Below are 25,248 nucleotides of genomic sequence, written 5' to 3' on the forward strand. Positions count from 1 at the left end.
AAAATAAACTTTAATCAAATATATAATTGCCATTTTGTTCGATAACCTTTTGCCATCTTCCTGGCAAATTTCCATTCCACGCTCATAGAACTTCTGGCGTTTATCTGCAAAAAACTGAACCAAGTGCGATTTTATAGCCTCATCATTGCCGAAAGTTTTACCATTTAAGGAGTTCTGCAAAGATCGAAATAAATGGTAGTCTGATGATGCAAGGTCAGGGCTATATGGTGGATGCATCAAAAGTTCCCAGCCAAGCTCACTCAGTTTTTGGCGAGTGACCAAAGATGTGTGCGGTCTAGCGTTGTCCTGGTGGAATATGACACCTTTACGATTGACCAATTCTGGTTGCTTCTCCTTGATGGCTGTATTCAATTGTTGACAGTAAACATCCGAATTAATCGTTTGATTCCTTAGAAGCAGCTCAAAATATACCACACCCTTCCAATCCCACCAAACAGACAGCATAACCTTCTTTTGGTGGATATCAGCCTTTGAAGTGGTTTGAGCTGGTTCATCATGCTTGGACCATGATCGTTTTCGATAACGTTGTTGTAAACACTCCATCTTTAATCTCCAGTTATGATTCGTATTAAAAACGGATCGAATTCATTGCGTTTAAGGTGCATATCACAAGCGTTGATTCGGTTTGTTAAATAAATTTCTTTCAATACATGTGGTATCCATATTAAAATTGACGCCAAACAAACAAATTTAAACAAAATTTCGCGCACTTTTTTTCTAAAGCAAGCTAAAAGTAACAGCTGATAACTGACAGAAGAAAGAACGCAATTACAGAGTCACAAGCCATTGAAAAAATTTGTCAACGCCTACTCTATGAAAAATACGCAATTACTTTTTGAGCAACCCAATATTATGACTTCCAAAAACTGTGCTGAGTATGGTTGAAATCGGTCCATAACCTGATATTGCTGCCATTTAAACCGATCTGGGATCTGGACTTCTTGGGCCACTAAAGGGCGCAGTTCTTATCCGATTCGGCTGAAATTTTGCATGACGTGTTTTATTGGGTTACCCAAAAAGTAATTGTGGATTTTTTAAAAGAAAGTAAATGCATTTTTAATAAAACTTAGAATGAACTTTAATCAAATATACTTTTTTTACAATTTTTTTCTAAAGCAAGCTAAAAGTAACAGCTGATAACTGGCAGAAGAAAGAATGCAATTACAGAGTCACAAGCTGTGAAAAAATTATTCAACGCCGACTATATGAAAAATCCGCAATTACTTTTTGGGCAACTCAATATTATGACCTCTAACAACTGTATTAAGAATGGTTCCATTCGGTCCATAACCTGATATAGCTGCCATATTCTTAAGCCTCTACAGGGACTTCTTAAGCCTCTACAGGGAGCAATTTTATCCGATTTGGCTGAAATATTGGATGACGTGTTTTGTTATGACTTTCAACAACTGTGCTAAGAGTAGTTCAAATCGGTCCATAACCTGATATAGCTTCCATATAAACCTATCTGACTTCTTGAGCCACTATAGGGCGCAATTATTATCCGATTTAGCTGAAATTTTGTACAACGGCTTCTCTTATGACCTTTAACATACGTGTTGGAAATGGCATGAATCGGTTTCTAGTCTAATGCAGCTCCTCTATATACCGATTCCCCTATTTTACTTCTTCAGCCCCTAAAGTGCGCAATTCTTACTAGATTTGGCTGAAATTTTACACAATGACTTCTACTATGGTCTAAAATATTCAGTTCAATTATGGTCCGAAATGAACCATAACTTGATATTGTTCCAATAACATTCCAATAATGTAACGTATTACTAAGAATACATTCCCAAATAGAAAAGAGTTGTACCTACAATTATATACAAACTTTATACATAATCAAATTAATATACGAAAATTCAATTGGGGAGGAACCCCAGCCTTAACTATACAGTCAAATACAAATTAAAAAGTTAAACAAGTCCTTACTCGGACTAGAATTTTAAGACGAAAAACATTATTAGAGTGTGAAAAGTTTCGTAGCCCAGCAGGCAATAAATTCCAATATCTCGCCACACGAATTGCAAAAAGATCTCTCAAATATAGACCTGAATATACGGGACAACAAGATATACTTCTACTTGAGCGAGAAAAATGGAACTATCTACATAATGCACTGGCACTCCACTTTTAACAAACTCTTAGACAATGGTATTGCGTAGATGAATATAACGGTAAACGGAAAGGCCCAGAAAGCCTTTTACGTACGTCACCATATGATCGCGAACAAGAACATTATACACAAATCTAACCACCAACATATTCATAATTCGCTTCAATTTCAATTTCTGCAGATTGTAGACAAAAGTTCCAGCTACTACTATCAATCCGTTCAGAATATCTGACATTAAAAAGTCTGGTTTTTACCCATAATGGTAGGTGGATTCCAGCAAAGTACAATCTTCGTAGAATACCATAAACCCGAATATGTATAATGTCAATATGGCTACCAAAATTGGTATCCAAACAAAATAGCCTAAGTGTTCAAGGGAGTTAAGGCTATAGCACAATAAGACTCTACTAAGACAAGTGTTCATTTCGGATTCCAAACGATTGCCAGAATCACGATCAACTCTAAAAATCAAGTATATATCATCGGCAAAAAAAAAAGTGTTGCACTGCCTTGGTCCTAGGAATTCTGAAAAATCATTCATGTAAAGTATAAAAAGGGGCCCTAAAACCAACTCTGTGGCACGCCAAAATATAAGGAAATATATCCTGACTTTATTTTAAAAGAAAACACCTCTTCTAAGTCAAGGAATGAGTGGATAATCGCACCTGGATCTCTGTTAGATTGAACACTCGTAACAAAAAAAATTATTAATTGTGTTAACATCGCCATCATAATCTAGTATGTTATCACTAAATCAACCCGAACCTTTGAAAACACGCCAAAACCCCTTTGAATCCAAATTGCAGAAACGCTTGGAATAATGCTTACACCTTTCCTTATGAATAACCGATTTAGACTTATTTATGTATGTACAAAATATTCTCCAATTCTATGGAGTATTGTCCTGATGGAACGCCGTAAATGATAAGTTTCTCAGGGATTGAACATCTACAATCTGATGCATTTTATCCAATCGCCATCAGAGCTACGAAATCTTCGCCTTACAACAGGTACAAACGAGAATAGAGTATCAAAGAGCAAAGCAAAACGCTTACTTAAATCGTTGGCGTCAGAACTATAGAAGAAGGAAAAACCATTGTATTAAACCGTCCCAGCCAATGTTTTCATAGTCACGAAACTCTAATAGTCCCTTACATGAAGTAAGATCAAAATCAAACGAACAAAAAATCATTACATGGTGAGAAATTAATGGTCATTGAACTAGCATAAAATCGATCAGAGATGTCGACCAATGAGCAACACTGTAGTAAGTTGGCCTGGAATTGTTCACAAAAGACAAACCAAGTCTAAAACACAAAGATCGCAACAAGGTATATCTCGATAAATTGAACAAATCACAATTAAGACTTCGGATAAATTCAAAATCAAGTTATGGCGCAGTTCCACAAAAGACGCAAAATCTCTCTGGAAGTATATACCACTCCAAACAGACCCTAGTATCGTCAGGACACAACAGAGAGAGAGTTTCGCATTTGCCCAAAGCAATAGCTCGATCAAGGTACGCGTGGTTGTAAGATTTGGCTTATGTGGCGGTCTGCCATCGATCCAACTTAGAAGTTTTCGTCCATTGTGATACAACAGGAACATGAGAAGGGAGATGCCTTCTAGTTCCTATCCTTGAACCATCCAGATCGCTTTAAAAAGACCAACAACTTGCAAATGGTAACATTCGATAAATCAGACATGTTGTCAAGGAAATGAGAACCTAAAGTGGAACTTCTTCTGACTGCCAGTGTGGGACACACACACCGCAATTGTTCTATAGTCCCTTCTTCCTCGACGTCGTCACAGTTTCAGCAAAAGTCGTCACTGGCAACCCTCAGTCTGTCAGCGTATTATTCGATCAGACAGTGACCTGTCATGATGGGCACAATAACTGAGTCGTCTGTTCTAGCCAGTGACAGCAAAGCGGTAGACTTCTTCAAGTCTAGATTAGGCCACATAATTCTATCGTTCATTGCTCTTCGGGCCTGATCCTGAATACTTAGCTTATATTACGCTAGAGCCATACCCAGATGTATCAGTTCCCCCAGAATTTGTAAGGTAGCTCCTAGTCTCCCAAGCATGTCCGCTCTACAATTTCCTGGGATATCTTTGTGGCCCGGTTTCCATAACAGGTGAATTTTGAACTGTTCATCCACCTCGTTGAGAGATCTGTGACTGTCGAGGGCGGTTTTTGAATTCAGACTGACTGCTGGCTGTCCTGTTAAGATATTTATGCCAACCTTTATTAATTCAGTTCGTATTTGAATAATTATTTTGCAGCAATCAAATCGGGAGTTGATAGCGATTCATATCATATTTAGCACAGATGCTGGAAATCATTGTGTCCAATATCTGCCAAATCAGGTGAAAATTGAGGCTTCTAGGTGCTCAAGAAGTCAATTCCGGGGATCGGTTTATTTGGGGGCTATATCAGTATACAAATCGATTTGGATCATACTTGGTACAGATATTGGAAGTCGGACAGAAGTTTTTTTGCATAATTTCAGCTAAATCAGATGAAAATTCATACTCCTAGGTGCTCAAGAAGTCTTATCTGGGGGTCGTTAATATATTCGAATCATACTGAACAATGATGTTGGAAGTCGGAGCAGTGGTATTCGTGCCAAATTTCAGCCAAATCGGAAAAAAATTACGGCTTGTAATAGCTCAAGAAGTCAAAACTAGGGATCGGTTTATATGGGGTTATATCCAAATCTGAACCGATACAGCCCATTCGCAAAAAGTTGGGTGTGTATGTGTATGAGCTCTCTTGTAAGGTCAACTTTCATTAGTATTTAAGAGAAGGGCAATTGTTTTCCGCCGTTGGGTATTTTCTTAGCACAGCTGTCGTGTGACTACCTTGTGGGTTTTGCCTTCTTAAAGAGTTTTCTGCAGCCTTTCTTAGACCAACCAGTTCTGAGGTCCACCATGGCGGTCGCTGTTTGCCCATTGATTTGGTTCTAGTACATGCGGGTCATTCAGGGCCTTCGTGATCCGCTCTAATATACGTGCGAAATATGGTCTGAATCGGTTCATAACCATTTATAGCTCCCATGCAAACCGATCTCCGTATTTTACTTCTTAAGTCCCTCTAGGACGCAATTCTTATCTGATTTGGTTGAAATTTTGCACAATTTTGCTCTAATAGAATAGCAATTCTTATCCATTATTGTTTGTTTGCCTATAAAGAGATACCGGGCAAAGAACTTGACAAGTGGAGGGTGTATAAGATTCGGTCCGGCCTTAACTTATACTTGTTCCTTATTTAGACGTATGTCTTCTTATTTCTGAGATCAGGGACAGAAGAATTTCTAGAAACGTGCACCAGTTTGTAATGCATGGGTCAATTAACCGACAACTTTTCATATGGATTACATAAAAATTTTGAAAAGAAAAATTTTGATGATCTGATTTTTTCGTTTCGTCTTTGATTAGAAGACTTTTCAACCATATTAGGTGTAACGGCTTCAAGGACCGTATGTTACAAATACCACATTAGTAACACTCGACAATTTTTTTGCCAATGAACATTCCACGAAGTGACAGGGGCAAACTTCTCACATATCAATGAGTGCAGTCCGATTCAAGTTTAAGCTCAATGATGAGGAGCCTCCTTTTTATAGCCGAGTCCGAACAGCGTGCCGCAGTACGACACATCTTTGGAGAGCAATTTTATTGGGTTGCCCAAAAAGTAATTGCGGATTTTTCATATAGTCGGCGTTGACAAATTTTTTCACAGCTTGTGACTCTGAAATTGCATTCTTTCTTCTGTCAGTTATCAGCTGCTACTTTTAGCTTGCTTTAGAAAAAAAGTGTAAAAAAAGTATATTTGATTAAAGTTCATTCTAAGTTGTATTAAAAATGCATTTACTTTCTGTTAAAAAATCCGCAATTACTGTTTGGGTAACGCAATATATGGCATAGCACCTCACAAATATTGCCAGCATTAGGAGGGGAAATCCATCGCTGAAAATTTTTTCTGATGGTCTTGCCAGGATTCGAATCCAGGCGTTCAGCGTCATAGGCGGACATGCTAACCTCTGCGCTATGGTGGCCTCCAATTAGCTGTACTTTTCCCAATGCATGTGTTTTCTTGGTAGATTTTTTGTCTACATGGTACTCACTTGATTCTGTGCATCAAATTAAATGTAAAGTATATACATTTATTAGAATGTAAATCCCAAAAATAAGTTTCAAATAAATGGATTAATTCAAATTTCAACTAAAATTTAAGAAAAACCTAGTAAAAAATTTGTTAAGTGAAAAAACACGGTTTAACCGCTTTCATCGGTTTATAAAACTGTAAATAATCGGAAACCGGGTTTGCAAAATATCAATATTTTCTGTTAAACCGAAAACCGATTTTTAAAAAGCCACCGGTTTTTGACAACCCTAGCCCGTCCGAATGTCTGTACATCTGTCGAAGCACACTAACTTTCGAAGGAGTAAATTTAGGCGCCCGAAATTTTGCATGAGTACTTGTTGTTAATGTAGGTCCGTTGGGATTATAAATGGGCCAAATTGGTCTACGTTTAGTTTAGCTCCCAAATAAAACAATCTCCTGAATATACTTCTTGAACCTCTAGAGGGCGCAATTCGGTTTGTCTGAAATGCATGTTGACTTTTCCTATGACATCCAACAGATACCAAGTTTGGCTCCAATCGGTCCTTAACTTGATATAGCTTGCATATTAACCAATCTCCCGAATATACTTCTAGAGGACGCGCTTCTTATCCTAGCATATAAATAATCCATGGGGATTTCTTGTTATGACCCCCCATTATCCTTTTTTGGTTTCTGCTTATAAAGAGAATCCGGCCCACAAACTTGACAAATGCGATCCATGGTGGAGGGTATATCGGATTCGGCCGGAACGAATTTAGCACTTTTTTACTTGTTCAAACTAAGTTTGGCTTGCATTTTTTGACGTGTGACGTGACGAAGGATCAACAAATGTCGGCTTTATCTGTCTTTATATATAATTCCCATATAAACTAAGCCTCTAATTTGGTCTCAACAGAGGATCCAAATGAACTTTGGTTTGGCCCAATTCGAAACCCCTTTTCATGCTTTTAATAAAAGAAAGAACATTTTTTTTTTAATTTTCAATATTAATCCTTTTTTCTTTATTATCATATATCTTCATTGTATTGTTAGTTATTTTTTTTTTCTTCTTATTCTTAACGTTTATTGGTTTCATTTTACAATAATTTAATTACATAACTTATATCATTATCACAAATAATTGTAAGCAGTTTTTGTTTTCTTCACACATTTCTTTGTTTTCATGTTTTTCATATTTTTTTCTCATTTTTTTTTTATTATTTTTACTTAAATAAAACAATGAATTACCAGAATTATGTTGTTATGTACAAATGTTGGATAATTACAACTATTCAATTACTCTAGTATTAAAGGGGAAAGGGAATGGGGTATTTCAAATGCTGCTATACGCATTATTAATTGCTAATTACTATGTATATATTGGTATGATGTGTCTTACATATGCCTATGGTATCTATGACTAATTTTAATGCAATAATAATAAGGGATACATACAACTATTTATAGAGTGTGGAAAGAAAGGAGGGAGATTATTTTTATTTTACGTTTTTTTACTTCATGGTAAATTAACAAAAAGGGGATTCATATCTAAAAAAAGAAATAATCCTAAAATTTAAGGAAAATCTAAGTTTTTCATATAACCTCCAATTGTTAGTAAAGGAAACGTTCGAGTACAGTTTTGAATTAAAAAAGTGGTAGACTTGTCTACTTCGGTGGCGATATGATGAATATGATCGATTAGGAAAATAACTATGTATCTGAATCATAGTTTGTGAAGATATGTTTGAAATTGTTGACATTATGGACTTTTCCAATTTTTGTTTTTTTTTACATTTTTTTATTGGGCCCAGATTAGAATCCAAAAATTCAATTTTGGTTATCAAATAAAGAATAAACTTTTTTAAACATTTTTTCATGTTCTTTTTTTCGACTTCATTTTCCAAATTGTCATCAACATGTCACTGAAAGTTTCCCTTCATCAAGATATTCAGTACACGCTGCCTTACTTCTATGACAGTTTAATCGCCTTAAAAGAGATGGTGGAAGTGGTGGTGGTTAAAAACCGAAAAATAAAAATGAAATGTAATGAAATCGAATTAATATGGTATTCATGTGCCACAAAAAATCAAATCAAATCGCCATATAAAATGTGTAAAACGTTAGGAAATAAATCATTTTTATAGGCATATTAAAAACTTTTCCATTTATTGTCATGATTTTTTTGATGTTGGTTTTTCGGACTTTTCTTTCGCTTTTTGTGTTTTATTCAAATTTAACATGTTTTCCTTCGCATTTTTTTTTTTGTCTGGCTTCCAATTTAACTTCAATTGTGCGATACAACTTTTTTCTGTTTGGCATTGTCGTTAATCCCTCCCCATATAGAGAGCTTGGGCTTAGAATTGTTGCTTTGCACACCATAAGCCATCAGTGCTGTATGGCCCTTGTTCGAAGTGATTTTTTCAAGTTACTTTTTCTTTAATTTTACTGCTGCCCTTTTTTAAGGTTTTCGACGAAAATTCAAAGGAAGGTGTTTTTATGGAGAATATTACATTTAAAAAAAATTATAATATTTACGAAGTTTGATCACTAAACGGGCTCTTCCCTAAAACCGGTTTAAGTTTTTGAATTTAAAAAAAAGACGGTTATACCGGTTTTTTTTATAAATCAAAAAAATATGATGATTTCCTTAGGTAAAATCAGAAGTCGACCAGCATATTACAATATTTCTTCAGTTTCTCAGACAACATCGAAAAACATTTCGCTAAAATTTAGCTGAAGAAAATTTGTATGGCAGCTCAGTGGAACATAGATATGAATGATTGCATGTCCAGCGTCATATAAATTTCTTTTATCCTATTACTTGGATGGCGGGCAAGCCTCTTAACATTTACAAGTCTCCACATTCTGTTCCATATGTCACTTTAGATCTCCTATATTAACCCAAATTCTTCATGAGTAAATGCACTGTCTTGGCATAGTCAGAGCGATGAGTACCACCCCCACTAGGGCAGTGGAGACTACTCTGGATATACGACCCATTGACATACACATTAAATGTGAGGCAGTCACTGCGGCTATGAAACTTACGGCGACGGGAGAATGGATAGAGGATAGGAGCAGGTCATACCATCGCAGAATAATCGAGGTGACGATAGGAAACTCAGATGGACTAGAAGAAATTAGCGATCGGATACCTGAGACAACACTTGAGGTCGAGTACGACACACCACTGCCAGAGGTAGTCTACGATTGACGGAACTCTGGTATTGCCGTCTGGAAGAACATGCTATTCAGATGGATCAAAACGAGTTTCGGTGAGAGGCCGGGCGGGACCGGCTCTTGCATAAATACTGGGAGTCTATGATGCTCGATTTGACAAGGCGAGTTATTAACGCCTTTTAATAACCAATGGTAACCATGTTCCCTGGGCAATCGGTCCTTTGGACCGGAATGAGCTTTCTCATCCAACAGGGGCTTTGCGAGGATCGTCATCAAGGCAATAACAACCAGTACGGTAAGGTCACGAACAGTCTTGGCACAACTCGCATCATTGTGCTGGGTAATAGTGGAGTAAAGGGGTATTAAAGCGCAGACGATTTGGCAGTGATGGCCAGAGGACTGCCATCGATAAACTTAGTTAATACGAAACCTAGCGGGTCCACACAGTTCGAGTTAAGAGCATGGTCGACGAACTCGCATGTAACACTGTGGAACATCGAAACGGTCGGTAGGACGGCGAAAATTCTATGGGGAGACCAGGGTGATGAGAAGACGAAGCTATTACTTAAATGAAGTAAGAAGGAAGTCAGCTTTCGGTATCATAACGGGACACATAGGACTACGAACTCACTTATATAAAATAAGTGCGGCAAGTTATAGCATGTGTACGGCATGTGGGGAAGATGATGAGACGTTGGACCATTTCCTAAGTCATTGCCCAGCTTTCGCGGCTAACAGACACCGGTAGTTAGCTGGGGATACAATACCAGACATGAAACAACTTAGGGGCGTGTTATGGGAAACAATTTAGGATTTTGTAAGTAGCGCGGAATTCTTAACTGTGGTTTTCTTTTTATAACCTCCACCTTAGGATGGGAGATATACTTATTTTGTCATTCCGTTTGTATCACCTCGAAGTATATATTCTTGGTCGTTATGACATTTTATGTCGATCTGGGCATGTCCGTCCGTCTGTCGAAAGCACGCTAACTTTCGAAGGAGTAAATTTAGGCGCTTGAAATTTTGCACAAATACTTCTTTTTAGTGTAGGTCGGTTGGGATTCTAAATGGGCCAAATCGGTCCATGTTTTGATATAGCTGCCATATAAACCGATCTTGGGTCTTGACTTGGCTGAAATTTTCCACGTGGTGTTTTGGTATTACTTCCAGCAACTGTGCCAAGTATGGTAAAAATCGCTTGGTAACCTGATATAGCCGATCTTGGGTCTTGAATTCTGGAGCTCTGTGTCAAGTATGATGTACATAAGTCCATATCCTGATATAGCCGCCATATAAACCAATCTCCCGATTAGATTTCTTGGGCTTCTAGAGGGCGCAATTCTTGTCCAATATGATTGAAATTTGGCATATGTTGTTTTGGTATGACTTCCAAAAAATGTTCCAAGTATGGTCTAAATCGGTTGATGACCTGATATAGCTGCTATATAAACCGACCTTGGGTCTTGACTTCTAGAGCTTCTAGAGGACGCAATACTTATCCGATTTGGCTGAAATTTTGCACGAAGTGTTTGGGTATGGCTCCCAACAACTGTACCAAGTATAGCCTTCATCGGTTGATAACCTGATATTGCTGCCATATAAACCGATCTTGGGTCTTGAGTTCTTGTGCTCTAGAGGACGTAACTCTTATCCGATTTGATCGAAATTAAGCATGAGGTGTCTTATTATGACTTCCAACAATTGTGTCAAGTATGGTCTAAATCATTCCATATCCTGATATGGCCGCCATATAAACCGATCTTCCGATTAGACTTATTGGGCTTCTAGAGGACGCAACTCTTATCCGATTTGATTGAAATTTAGCGTGAAGTATCTTATTATGACTTCCAACAACTGTGTCAAGTATGGTCTCAATCAGTCCATATCCTGATATAGCCGCCATATAAACCGATCTCCCGATTAGACTTCTTGGGCTTCTAGAGGGCGCAATTCTTGTCCAATATGGTCGAAATTTTGCATATGTCGTTTTGGTATTACTTTCAACAACTGTTTTACATATGGTCTAAATCGGTTGATAACCTGATACAGCTGTCATATAAAATTGAGCCTCTGGAGGGCGCAATTATTACTCGATTTGCCAGAAATTTTGGAGGTGGTGTTTTTCTATGACTCCCAACAGCCAAGGCAAGTACGGTCTATATCGGTCAATAACTTAATATAGCTCATATGTATTTAAAGAAGTCATTCAAAGAATTTGACAAATGCGATCCATGGTGAAGGGTATATAAGATTCGGCCCGGCCGAACTTAGTACGCTTTACTTTATAGTATTTGGAGCGCACAACAAGCCGAATACACAGCAGCACGTCGTAAGCACTCGGCTATAAAGAAAGATGTCCCTTGTCATTGTGTTTAAAACTAGGATGTACAATTATTTGTATTTTTGGATTATTCGAGTAATCGTTTATATGAAATTCAGTTTCAACGATAAACCGAACAAGACCGAAAGTGGTTTTCGATTAATCGGATTATATGTCCGATGATTCCAGTTTTTTTTGGAATTTTATTCTTCAAATATTTCTCATGTCGATTTGGTTTCTTAATGGGGCAAAGGGATCTGGTTCATTTGATTTTTCTCTTTGAACTAAAGCAAAATATTTGCATCCCAATCGAACAAGACCGAAAGTGGTTTTCGATTAATCGGATTATACGTCTAATGAAACACAACGGGTTTTTTTTGCAATTTTATCCTTCAAATATTTCTCATGTCGATTTGATTTGTTAAAGGGGCAAAGGCATCCGGTTCATCTGATATTCCTATGATACTACCCGTGCTGTTTTATGGTTCTGAAGCATGGTTACTTGTGAAAGCAGATGAGGCAGTGCTTGGAGTATTTGAGAGAAAGATTCTTCGTGAAATATATGGACCAGTCTGCGATAATGAAGAATAAAGGCGACGTATGAACGACGAGCTATATGACGACGATATCATAGTTACATGCATCAAAATACAACGGCTGCGTTGGCTAGGTCATGTTGTCAGAATGGATGAAGAAGCACCAGCAAAGAAGTCTTTTGAAGGCAAACACGGTGGTACACGCAAACCGGAAAGACCAAAAGCCCGATGGAGAGATCAAGTGGTGGGAGACACCTCGAAACTGGGTGTCAGAGATATTAGAATGAGCGCAGAAGAACGAGGCGATTGGAACGCTATTCTACGTTCGGCTAGTGGAGCAATTATTCTGTCATAGCCAATTAAAGTAAGTCCGAAGAAATTCAGATAAATGTCAATGCATTTAACATTAAACGTTCTTAATTATTCTATTATTTGTTTATTTGATAATATTTCATTATCAATTGTTTCGGTTATTCGATAGGTCATGAATAACCGAATAACGATTAATTAAGTGGTACACCATACTTAAAACTTGAATGGAACAGCTCTCATCGATATGTGAGGAATTTATCAATGGTCCGTAATGGAATGTTCATGGGAAAGAGATGGCTACAAATCCATAAGTTCCATTTTCTTCGGATTGATATTCCATTAAGGAAATCTTCTTAGTGACCTCTCCCTTCCCACAAATGTATCAAGATTGAATAACACCTCATCGTCTGCATATGCGGTTAATTTGAGTTGTTCAAATCTATGAAGATTTTATTAAAACGAGATCTCAATATTGCCCTAACATTCCCATAACATCTCAGTAGTGGTATACCTAACCCATACAACTGACACTGAAAGAACAAAGGCGGGAAACACGTTTAAAAGTTCCTAAGTCAGACTAGAAATTTCATACACAAACAATATCGATTTTAACCTTTGTAGTTTTTACATGTCAATCTCTAGAAAATTTTATAAAAACTTATTTAAAAAAAAAAAATGGAAAAGAAAAATAAATGCAAATTCTTTAAAAAAATAGAAGGAAGATATGCTTTGGATATGTTTTTTACTATATTTTGGATATGTACATGTATATAGTTTATTTTCATTTCATTTCACTATTGTATAGATGGATGTATGTATATTTGCATTTATATTTATATATATATTTTTATTTTATAAATATGTAACATTACACTTTTCACAACTTAGTAGAGAGATATGTTAGTACAACAAACATAGATATGCTTAAATGCTCTAATTACTTACTTGATAATACATATTCGCTTTTGTTTCAGTTTTTGGGATGTTTTTTCTTCATTTTGGGGATTTTTAGTATGTATGAATATTTTTTGTTGTGTGTTTTACATTGTAACTATAATCTATTGTTATAGGGTTTTGTACAAAATTGTATGCAACAAAAAGAAGAGTTTATTTTTGTTGTATTTTTAGACTATTTTAAAACCATAATCAAATATTCTTTTTTTTTCTCATCTTCATAGTATTTTTTCTATAACTGAGTATGTCGGTATGTATATGCGCATTTGTTCTTTTTGCTAATATTTTTTTCATATATATATATGTATAACTATTTGTTTTTATTTTCTTTTTCTCGTATAGACTACATAACATTTTAGTTAAAACTAGAAAAACAAAACTGGAGGACCATTATCAACTAAATCAATTTCATATACACATATTCTTTTGTTTTCTTTTTTTTTCTTTGATTTAATACCATGATGACTAGAGTAGAGTACAATTTCAATACAGTTTTTAGTTTTTCTTTTTTTGTGTATCAGTTTATAGTATTATTTTATGTTCGAATTAAATGGAATATAGGCTTGAATACCACAAGCATAATCAATTGGATATTTTACCCTTGGGGTATTGAAATTTGTATATTTTTAAGCTTTTTGAAAGGAGAAACGTTGTTCATATTTTGTAACAAATTAAAAGGAGAGGATTTTAATGAATATTTTAAAATCTTATATTATGACTGGGATTAATATTTAAGGAGAATTAAGGAAAGAAATAAGACTAATGTTTTGGCCAGGAATAGAAAACATTATCATACAAAATAGATTTAAATAGCATACAGAGATCTGCACGCAACGGAGTGACAGAGCCAATGCACACTTGGCTTGCTGAGGCTGCAATATGACTATTAGCCATAAGCGAACTTTTCAACAAGCAAACTTCCTTTACGGCAAACATTCGTTTGTGACGAAAACAAAGATTGATTTTTTCTTAATGGCCCAAAATATTGTCAAATAAACTATGCGCTGTCGAAATGCTTGTTTCCTTCTACCCTTCTTCTTCTGTTTCCTTCTGCTACCCTTGGTTGTGAGTTTTTTTTATTGTGTTATTGTAAATACGTGCTATTTTTTAGCCTAAAGTAAATATTGTCGCCTAATGTGGTTGAAAAATATTCTAACCAAAGAAGACCAAAGAAGCACCCATAGTGGTTGGTGTGTGTTGCGATCTCCGATCATTGGAATTTAATTATCTTTGCCCTTACAGGCAAAAAACTTTGAAAAAAAATCGGCTGAGTCCGGCCGGGATTCGAACCTGGGCACACGGAGCAACAGCCAGAGTCGTTGCCGTTGTCAAGAGTTCGAAGCCATCTATACAACTTCCAACAGATGCACTAAATCATGTGCTGCCATGGAAGTGGTGTAATTATCGCAGACAAAAAATCTGTCATTAACGGACACATGCATTGGATAAAGTACAGCTTATAGACAGGTTTGTCAAGCGTGGATAATGGGGTATTTCTATCATGGAAGTATTTTCGCAATAAACATGTTACATATGGAACATATCAACGTACGGCCCTTGAAGACATCAGACCTAATATGGTTTAAAAGTCTTCTAACCAAAGACGAAACGCATGCTACAGTGGTTGGTGTGTGTTGCGATCTTTGGCTTTCCTTTCCCGTTTGCAAAGAAAATCTTCGATAATTGAGCTCGTCTCGAAAGAGATACAAACAAGAAATATTGTAATTTTCCGAATTTACAATATATCCATACACTATCGTGAACCTCCCAATACTGACTGCTGGCAGACTAAACTTTGGCCAAAGTTTGTCATTTTAACTACACTCTTTGACAAATGGTAGAGACACAAGATATAAATAAACTAAAACAACATAATCTCGTGCAACAATTCATCTTTTGCTGTAAACGAAGTATTTTTGGCTTAACGGAGGTTTGAATTTTTGCCTACAAAAGCCACCCTTTACCACACACGAAGTTACTTAAAAATGTGGCAAATACACGACTAACTTTTAACGGTTAACGAAAATGTTCCACAATTTCTATAAAAGCAGTATTTTCCCCATTAAACAGATTTGTTCGTTTGTTGGAAAGACATTTCAAACGTTTTATTTTTTGCGTGTCCCTATAAATAATCACATAAAAGCCAATTCAAGCAACTGCCATATTACTAAAAGCTTTCGAAAGCTGGCGAGATAAACTGAATCGTTTTAAATTTCCAGTATACATGTACGTCCTACCGACCGTTTCGCTGTTCCACAATGTTGCATGCGCATTCTTCGTCCACTCCCTTAACTCGGGTGCGTCGACCCGATAGGCTTCGGGTTAACCAAGTTTATTTACGGCAGTCCTCGGGTGTTCATCGCCAAATTGTCTGCCCTTTCATTTCCCCTTAATCCGTTATGACCCGGCACCCAAACGATGCGGATTTTGCCGTCCTTAGAGAAGGCGTTAAGCTTGGCCGAATCTTATATGCCCTCCACCATGGATCGCATTTGTCAAGTTCTCCGGACGGTTTATCTTTATATGCAGAAACTAAAATAGGATAATAACAAGAAATTCCCATGGATTTTTTATATGCTGGGATAAAAATTGGAATTAGAAGAGTATAATTCCAGAGAATTATACTCTTCTAACGAACTCCAGAAGGTGCCAGCAGTCGCAACCAGGGCTGCGGGGTCGAGCAATTTTCCCTGGAGTAGAAGTAAATATTTCAACAAACAAAATATTATTATATTACAAAAATGTAAAAGCGTGCTAAGTTCGGCCGGGACGAATCTTGGGAACCCACCACCACAGATTCTGCTTAAAGATGTATCTAAAATAAATTTAGTTAAAGGGCATAAACTTCTGTCATAAAAGTCTTCTGTCAGCAAAAATTATAGATTCGAGAGTACGGTTTATATGGCAGCTTTATCAGATTATAGATCATTGCAAAGTTGTTGGAAGTCATAACAGAACAATACATGCAAAATTTAAGCTCAATCGGACAAAAACTGCGGCTTGTAAGGCGATGAAGCTCCATCAGGGACCAGTGTTTATCATTGGTATGGTGAATTCAACCGAGGTCATTGTTCAACACAAGACGAATTTCGTGAAGGTCGTCCAAAATCAGTTGTTGTTCCAAAAACCATTAATGCTGTGCGCCTAGCAATATTAGCTAGATCGTCATGTGACCTATCGTGAGATTGAGTCAATCTTAGGCTATAGTGGGATCAGCATACATTCAATATTGCTTGAATATTTGACCGTCTACAAAATTTGTTCGAGTTGGATCCCACACAATTTGTCCATTGCTCATTAAAAAAAACAAGTGTCGATTAGTCGAAGAAAATGCTCCAAAAATACGAAACAACTGCATTTTTGAGTCAAAACCAATTAAGAAGAAGAAAAATTGATGTTTACCAGACCAAATGAACTCTTATGAATCACTCATTCTTTATAAAATGATTTTTTATACCCTCCACCATAGGATGGGGGTATACTAATTTCGTCATTCATGCTTCTATTGGGTTGCCCAAAAAGTAATTGCGGATATTTCATATAGTCCGCGTTGACAAATTTTTTCACAGCTTGTGACTCTGTAATTGCATTCTTTCTTCTGTCAGTTATCAGCTTTTACTTTTTACGTAGAACTCGACAAATGCGATCCATGGTGGAGGGTATATAAGATTCTTTAGGTTTCAAAGTATTTTGAAATATATTGGTTCTGGCCAATCGCGAATATCATGTTTAGCTATTTTATTCATCTTCAAGGCTCAGATTGTACCAGTCCAGTGTTAAAGTCCGTTTAATAAAATTACATAGTGGACTTTTTTTAATCATTTATAGTATATCCAATTGATTATGGTTTGTTCTGTCGTTTTTTAAAGCAAAACCCATTTAAGCATCCATTTAATAATTTCAATGTTTCCGTTTCTTTTTCTTTTGTCATTTTATTCGCTATGTGGAATATTTACTCAAAACTACAAGTTTTAATAGGAATATTAAGTTTGCCTTACATCAAAAACACTGCCTTTCTCTTTATCAATGATTTCGTTTTTTTCTCTACTGGCTTTGCTCTTTTTATTTATTTTGTTTTATAAATAATTTACTTTTAATAATATTTACGAAATTTTACTTTTATCTCGTTTTTTTTTGTTTGTTTTGTTTAGTTTACTGCAGTCTTGTTTCATATGAAAAATAAACATATTTACACATAAAAAGTTTAATGATATACACATTGATGATGTTTTCGTCGTTTTTCGAAATTATTTTTCGGGTTTTGTGTGGAATTGTTTGTTAGTCGTTTATGAGTTATCTTAGAATTTAAACACAACTTTCGGGACCCGGCAAGGTGTCCGTGATAATGTGATTACGATTAGTATTGGTTTTCTGGGTAATGGCTAGATTGCTGGAAGTCGAGGGTGTTATGCTGGTATTTGGCGATGTGGTTGCAGCTGCAGGGCTGGCAACTGCAGCAGGGCCAGCGCTTTGCTGGCTGCCAGCACCCATGATGGAGCCCAAACCCAAGCCTTTGGGTAGAGTCATGTGGCCCAAAATGGAGGCAGATGAACCCGTAGAGCTGCCAATACTGCCACCACCACCACCACCACCGGCTCCTGTTACACTGGCTGTGCCCAACATCCCCGTGGCAGCTTTACTGAGATTGTAATCAATTAAACTACTCGCCGTTAGATAATCGGCAATTGATAGTTTTTCCGTGCCCATATTATGATGAGTGGAAGCTGGTTGATGTTGCTGCTGCTGCTGCTGCTGTTGTTGATGTTGCATGGCCATCGAGGATGGATGTGGCAGTGTATGATGATGGTTGGTGTAATGACCATTACTGAGTGCGGCATTCTGCATAAGCGATGTGGTTGCATTGTTGGTCAACGAATGGTTGCCAGCACTGCCACCGGAACTTAATGTGGTATTACTGCCACCATAATTCATGGCCAATGGCAGTGGGTCATAACGTGAGATATCATGGCGATTTAGAGCATCATACAACAGTGGGGGAGTCTGATAAGGTTTTCGATTGCTGTCCGAACCCAATTTCAAAGTACTCGATTGTGAGGGTGGACTATTGAGTTGCTGTTGCAGGGGATCCGTTGTTGAGGTATCATTGTAATTCAATGTTGGCGAATCCTAAGGGAATTGCAAAGAATAACAAATCAAGAGAGAGAGAGAAAGAGAAGAAAAAATCAATTTACATTTTCACACATTTGTTTTAGTTAAAAATTTTGTTGTTGCAGGCTCCCCAGTTTACATATTTCAACAACAACATGTTTTTGTTGAAGTAGGTTTGTATTTTTGTTTATCCCAAATCCCAATTGCTGACAAACATTGAGAGCCCAGCAAACTGCTGTTCCTCTCCACAAAAAAAAAACACAGCTTTTAACTTTCGTTATGTGTGTTTTCTCTAGTTAACCATAACGGCAGTGCAAAAGCTGACAAATTCCCCTCTCTCCCCAAACGAAATTTTGTGTGCTAAATTCTCCACTTCGTTTTTCCCAATTTCCATCCTTTACACAACTTTACTTACATAGTTTCCTGTTGTTGAATTATTGCCTACCCCTACTACACCACCATTACCGGTGTAGTTGGAGGCCTTCGAACCCACTCCTCCATTACTGGTGTTGGTATCTATAAAAATGCCACCACCACTTGGTCGATTTCCCAATGGTGATGAAGTCACACTGCCCGTTGTATTTTTTTGGGCACTCAATATATCCGGTTGCTTTTCAATACCTTGTTTCAGAGTGTACGCAACAACTAAACGCTGATGCCCAGGACCCGTCTCCAGGGGGGCTGTCACTGTAACATCCATGCCTATGAAAAGAAATGTAAGAAGAACAAAAAATTTCAAAATATTTTGTTAGTGATGTTATTTAGAATGCGGTTGGTGGGTATAGTTAAAACAAAATTGCTAACATTTAAACAAAAATATGCAAATATAAGTTTCGAAATATTATCACGGTGCTATTCGTTTTGCAATGGTTAGTTAAAGTGTCCTATATCCTATAGAAATGATGCTGGAGAAGGATTGTATTACCTTTTACATCTGAAGGGGGAGCGGACCCTCCCCTTACCCTAATATTCAGAAACGCCGGATATCAGTGATGGGTGATGCGATTTAAGCGAAACTTTGTGTGCTCTCTTATAGTAAACTAAAACCGAAAATTTGGTATCCAAATTTCGGATGGGATACAAGAGGGCCGCCCCACCCAAAAATCTACCAAATATATTTATAGAGCAATCACGACAATATGGTACTCAAATGAAAGGTATTTGAGAGTGGAAAGCGAATCTGATATTCAAATATGAAGTCAAGTGTTTGGGTAGCCGCAAACATAAAAGGAATTTTGAAGTAGAGCACGAAATTTATATCCACTTTCCGGACCAAGTTTCTAGGCGTCCTCCACTTCCGTAAAACACTCCTCAAATAGGACCTTTTTACTGACCATGGCAATATGGGGTTCAAATAAAAGATATTTGAGAGTAGAATATGCATCTGATATCCAATGTGGGGGGAGGCGGGGCAGCCCCTCTCCCAAACAACACCAAAGGAGCACAAACTTACCGTCTTTGGGAGTAGAGCATGAATCTGATATCAACATTCGGTAAAAAATTTCTATAGAGCCGCCCCTCCCTTAATGCACTCCCCAAAGAGGGAAAATTTTACGACCTTAGCAATATGAGGCTCCAATATTAAGTACTATAGAATAAAATTCTAAAAAATCTGATATATATTTTCACTGCGAAGTCACCGCGAGGCCTCCCCAGCCCCTCAAGCCGAACATGTTTGCGGACTACGGAAATATGGGGCTCAAAGATATTGGGGAGTACAGTACGAATCTGTTATCACCATTCGGGACTAACGGTCTACGGGGCGTAACAACTACCAAATAGGACGTATTTGTTCACCATGACAATTTGGGACTCAAACAGAGTGGAGCACGATGTTAATAGTTTTTAGGGCCCACTCCCCAAACCGTCAAATTTGCTTATGATTGCAATAAGAGTATCAAATTAAAGGTATTTGAGATTAGAAAACGTATTTGATTTTCTTTTATGGGGCCAAGTATGGGGACGACTCATCTCATATATTCCCCTTAATCCAAAGGCAATATGTGGATCAAACAAATTATATTTGAATATAGAACGCGATTCTAATATTTTTTCAGGCCTAAGTTTTTGGGAAACCGCCCCACTCCCTAAAACCTCCCTAAATCGTAAATTTTTACCGACCATGGCAATATGGGGTTCAAACGAAAGGTACTGGGGAGTAGAACACGAAATTTCTTGGGGTCCACCACTTTCCGAAAACACCCCCCAAACAAGACCTATTTACTGGCCATGGCAATATGGGGCTCAAATAAAAGGAATTTGGTAGTAGAATACGAATCTGATATACAAAATGTTTGGGCAACGCCTCATCCTACAAAACCAATGGAAATATGGGATTTGAATAAGTGTTATTTGAGAGCAGACCACGATGCTGATAGTTTTTTATGGCTAAGTGTATGGGGGACCACCCCACCCCTAAATCGGACAAAGATATTTACCGACCATGGCAATATAGGGCTCAAATAAAAGTTATTTAAGAGCAGCGCACGAAATTGATACCCACTTTCGGGACCAAGTTTCTGGGGGACAATACCACCGCCTATCGCACAAACCACCACCCTGGGGGCCTTCCCACTCCCAAAATCCCCATCAGAATATCGGGCTCAAAAAATCCATGTATACGGCAGCAGTCTGGTCATTTTGCAATTACAAACGAATGAGAAATGTAATAAAACCCCATCACTCGGTGTTGTTTATGAAAAAAGATGAGCAGAGCTTCAAAAGCTAGCGAAATTTATTAAAAAAAAACATCTTACGAGCTCAAAAAGTCAGGGGTGTATGTGATTGCTTAATGAGCATATAAACCGACGGAGTATTTGTAAGCATTTATTTTGACAATTTACATATTTCACATTGTATAAAGTATCTGCTTAAAATGTATTAAAATATAAATAATGTATCATTGAAAAGAGTTTTCTTTATTTCTTTACAGGTGTACTAAACTTTCAAAACCCAGCCTGACAGAATAGGATGATGAGGAATTGATATACTCAGATCTATAGCCAGTATATATAATCTAAACTGAAGAACTAGCATGAAAGTCGACTCCTTGTAAATTAAAGTTAAAAAACAAACAGTTTTTTATAGCCTTTCATAAAAAAATTGTTACTTTTTTATTACATATTCATATATATTTTCTAAGAATAAATTTATTAAAAGTTAGATAAAAGCTATTTTAATGGGTTTTACGATTTGGGGTTATATCCTGGCAATCCTTTGGTTTAGCTAAATTTATCGCCTAAACTTATGCCACACAAAAAGTAAAAATTCATTTATTGAAAATCATCTGGTGTCCAACCACCAAAAACCACACCACACTTTTCGGGGCCAACATGTTGATTAAATTTGCTATTCGATCCTCGACGCCTGGTATTTCAAGGACTTTAAAATTTTCAGAATTGTTTTTACAACGTCACTAACTACAACAACATGAAAATATCGTTCGTTATTAAAATTTGTAAGTTCGAAAATCTATGGAAGCTTCAACAATTTAAAATTCACATACATGGATTTTACTGCATTTTTGGATATCAATTATGCGATTTAAAGCTTGTTTTTTGAGGAAAACACTCGGGGATTGCAATAAATCGCATTTTTTCGCCATAAACTTCACTACTGTATACTCAACTCAAAAATTTTTGGGGCATCAAAAATTGAGAATTTTCATAAGGCTAACCCCTTTCCAAAAAAAATGCAAAAAAAATGAAAGTGAAAATTTTAAGAAAAACTATTTGTTTTATGATTCTTCTTCGAAATTCAAGTCACGAAAAGCTTTTGGATTTTCGAAATTCGAAAAAATAAAGGAGTTACAGCGTTTTCGACCTTGAAAATAACCTTGAATATTTACGTCCAAAAAAATAATCGATTTTTGCGAATTTTTCCAAAGAGAACTGCGAAGTATTGCTTCAACCGGCAACATAATAGGAAGAATATTTCCTCTCTAATCTTGCAAGCTTTCGGTTTATTAGAAATTCGAAACTACAAATGATTTCGAAAATTTTCGAACTCGGTATGTCACTAAAAAAATATTATTTTGACTATTATTAAATTTGTAAGCTTGTTTTTTGAGGAAAACACTCGGGGATTGCAATAAATCGCATTTTTTCGCCATAAACTTCACTACTGTATACTCAACTCAAAAATTTTTGGGGCATCAAAAATTGAGAATTTTCATAAGGCTAACCCCTTTCCAAAAAAAATGCAAAAAAAATGAAAGTGAAAATTTTAAGAAAAACTATTTGTTTTATGATTCTTTTTCGAAATTCAAGTCACGAAATGCTTTTGGATTTTCGAAATTCGAAAAAATGAAGGAGTTACAGCGTTTTCGACCTTGAAAATAACCTTGAATATTTACGCCCAAAAAAATAATCGATTTTTGCGAATTTTTCCAAAGAGAACTGCGAAGTATTGCTTCAACTGGCAACATAATAGGAAGAATATTTCCTCTCTAATCTTGCAAGCTTTCGGTTTATTAGAAATTCGAAACTACAAATGATTTCGAAAATTTTCGAACTCGGTATGTCACTAAAAAAATATTATTTTGACTATTATTAAATTTGTAAGCTTGTTTTTTGAGGAAAACACTCGGGGATTGCAATAAATCGCATTTTTTCGCCATAAACTTCACTACTGTATACTCAACTCAAAAATTTTTGGGGCATCAAAAATTGAGAATTTTCATAAGGCTAACCCCTTTCCAAAAAAAATGAAAGTGAAAATTTTAAGAAAAACTATTTGTTTTATGATTCTTCTTCGAAATTCAAGTCACGAAAAGCTTTTGGATTTTCGAAATTCGAAAAAATAAAGGAGTTACAGCGTTTTCGACCTTGAAAATAACCTTGAATATTTACGCCCAAAAAAATAATCGATTTTTGCGAATTTTTCCAAAGAGAACTGCGAAGTATTGCTTCAACCGGCAACATAATAGGAAGAATATTTCCTCTCTAATCTTGCAAGCTTTCGGTTTATTAGAAATTCGAAACTACAAATGATTTCGAAAATTTTCGAACTCGGTATGTCACTAAAAAAATATTATTTTGACTATTATTAAATTTGTAGGCTTGTTTTTTGAGGAAAACACTCGGGGATTGCAATAAATCGCATTTTTTCGCCATAAACTTCACTACTGTATACTCAACTCAAAAATTTTTGGGGCATCAAAAATTGAGAATTTTCATAAGGCTAACCCCTTTCCAAAAAAAAAATGCAAAAAAAATGAAAGTGAAAATTTTAAGAAAAACTATTTGTTTTATGATTCTTCTTCGAAATTCAAGTCACGAAAAGCTTTTGGATTTTCGAAATTCGAAAAAATAAAGGAGTTACAGCGTTTTCGACCTTGAAAATAACCTTGAATATTTACGTCCAAAAAAATAATCGATTTTTGCGAATTTTTCCAAAGAGAACTGCGAAGTATTGCTTCAACCGGCAACATAATAGGAAGAATATTTCCTCTCTAATCTTGCAAGCTTTCGGTTTATTAGAAATTCGAAACTACAAATGATTTCGAAAATTTTCGAACTCGGTATGTCACTAAAAAAATATTATTTTGACTATTATTAAATTTGTAAGCTTGTTTTTTGAGGAAAACACTCGGGGATTGCAATAAATCGCATTTTTTCGCCATAAACTTCACTACTGTATACTCAACTCAAAAATTTTTGGGGCATCAAAAATTGAGAATTTTCATAAGGCTAACCCCTTTCCAAAAAAAATGCAAAAAAAATGAAAGTGAAAATTTTAAGAAAAACTATTTGTTTTATGATTCTTCTTCGAAATTCAAGTCACGAAAAGCTTTTGGATTTTCGAAATTCGAAAAAATAAAGGAGTTACAGCGTTTTCGACCTTGAAAATAACCTTGAATATTTACGTCCAAAAAAATAATCGATTTTTGCGAATTTTTCCAAAGAGAACTGCGAAGTATTGCTTCAACCGGCAACATAATAGGAAGAATATTTCCTCTCTAATCTTGCAAGCTTTCGGTTTATTAGAAATTCGAAACTACAAATGATTTCGAAAATTTTCGAACTCGGTATGTCACTAAAAAAATATTATTTTGACTATTATTAAATTTGTAAGCTTGTTTTTTGAGGAAAACACTCGGGGATTGCAATAAATCGCATTTTTTCGCCATAAACTTCACTACTGTATACTCAACTCAAAAATTTTTGGGGCATCAAAAATTGAGAATTTTCATAAGGCTAACCCCTTTCCAAAAAAAATGCAAAAAAAATGAAAGTGAAAATTTTAAGAAAAACTATTTGTTTTATGATTCTTTTTCGAAATTCAAGTCACGAAATGCTTTTGGATTTTCGAAATTCGAAAAAATGAAGGAGTTACAGCGTTTTCGACCTTGAAAATAACCTTGAATATTTACGCCCAAAAAAATAATCGATTTTTGCGAATTTTTCCAAAGAGAACTGCGAAGTATTGCTTCAACTGGCAACATAATAGGAAGAATATTTCCTCTCTAATCTTGCAAGCTTTCGGTTTATTAGAAATTCGAAACTACAAATGATTTCGAAAATTTTCGAACTCGGTATGTCACTAAAAAAATATTATTTTGACTATTATTAAATTTGTAAGCTTG

The 25,248-nt window shown here is 36.1% G+C and overlaps 1 protein-coding gene and 1 long non-coding RNA gene across 3 annotated transcripts in view; one reads left to right on the plus strand and one right to left on the minus strand.

Moving 5' to 3' along the window:
- Nucleotides 1-21,723, plus strand: part of LOC131995263 (uncharacterized) — a 153,017-nt gene extending 131,294 nt beyond the window's left edge. Inside the window, exon 3 of the long non-coding RNA XR_009397331.1 lies at nucleotides 21,595-21,723. This is a non-coding gene — a long non-coding RNA (uncharacterized LOC131995263). The remainder of the gene's footprint in view (nucleotides 1-21,594) is intronic.
- LOC106091693 (uncharacterized) overlaps nucleotides 17,696-25,248 on the minus strand; it is an 869,146-nt gene continuing 861,593 nt past the window's right edge. For both annotated transcript variants that reach the window (XM_059363681.1, XM_059363680.1), the window contains exons 15-16: nucleotides 19,078-19,364; nucleotides 17,696-18,680 (exon numbers count right to left, since the gene is read on the minus strand). In XM_059363681.1, the coding sequence (XP_059219664.1) occupies nucleotides 17,859-18,680; nucleotides 19,078-19,364 (1,109 nt within the window). In that variant the 3' untranslated portion in view covers nucleotides 17,696-17,858. The remainder of the gene's footprint in view (nucleotides 18,681-19,077; nucleotides 19,365-25,248) is intronic.

Source organism: Stomoxys calcitrans, chromosome 2 (assembly GCF_963082655.1).
Source record: "Stomoxys calcitrans chromosome 2, idStoCalc2.1, whole genome shotgun sequence".
Lineage (NCBI taxonomy): Eukaryota > Metazoa > Arthropoda > Insecta > Diptera > Muscidae > Stomoxys > Stomoxys calcitrans.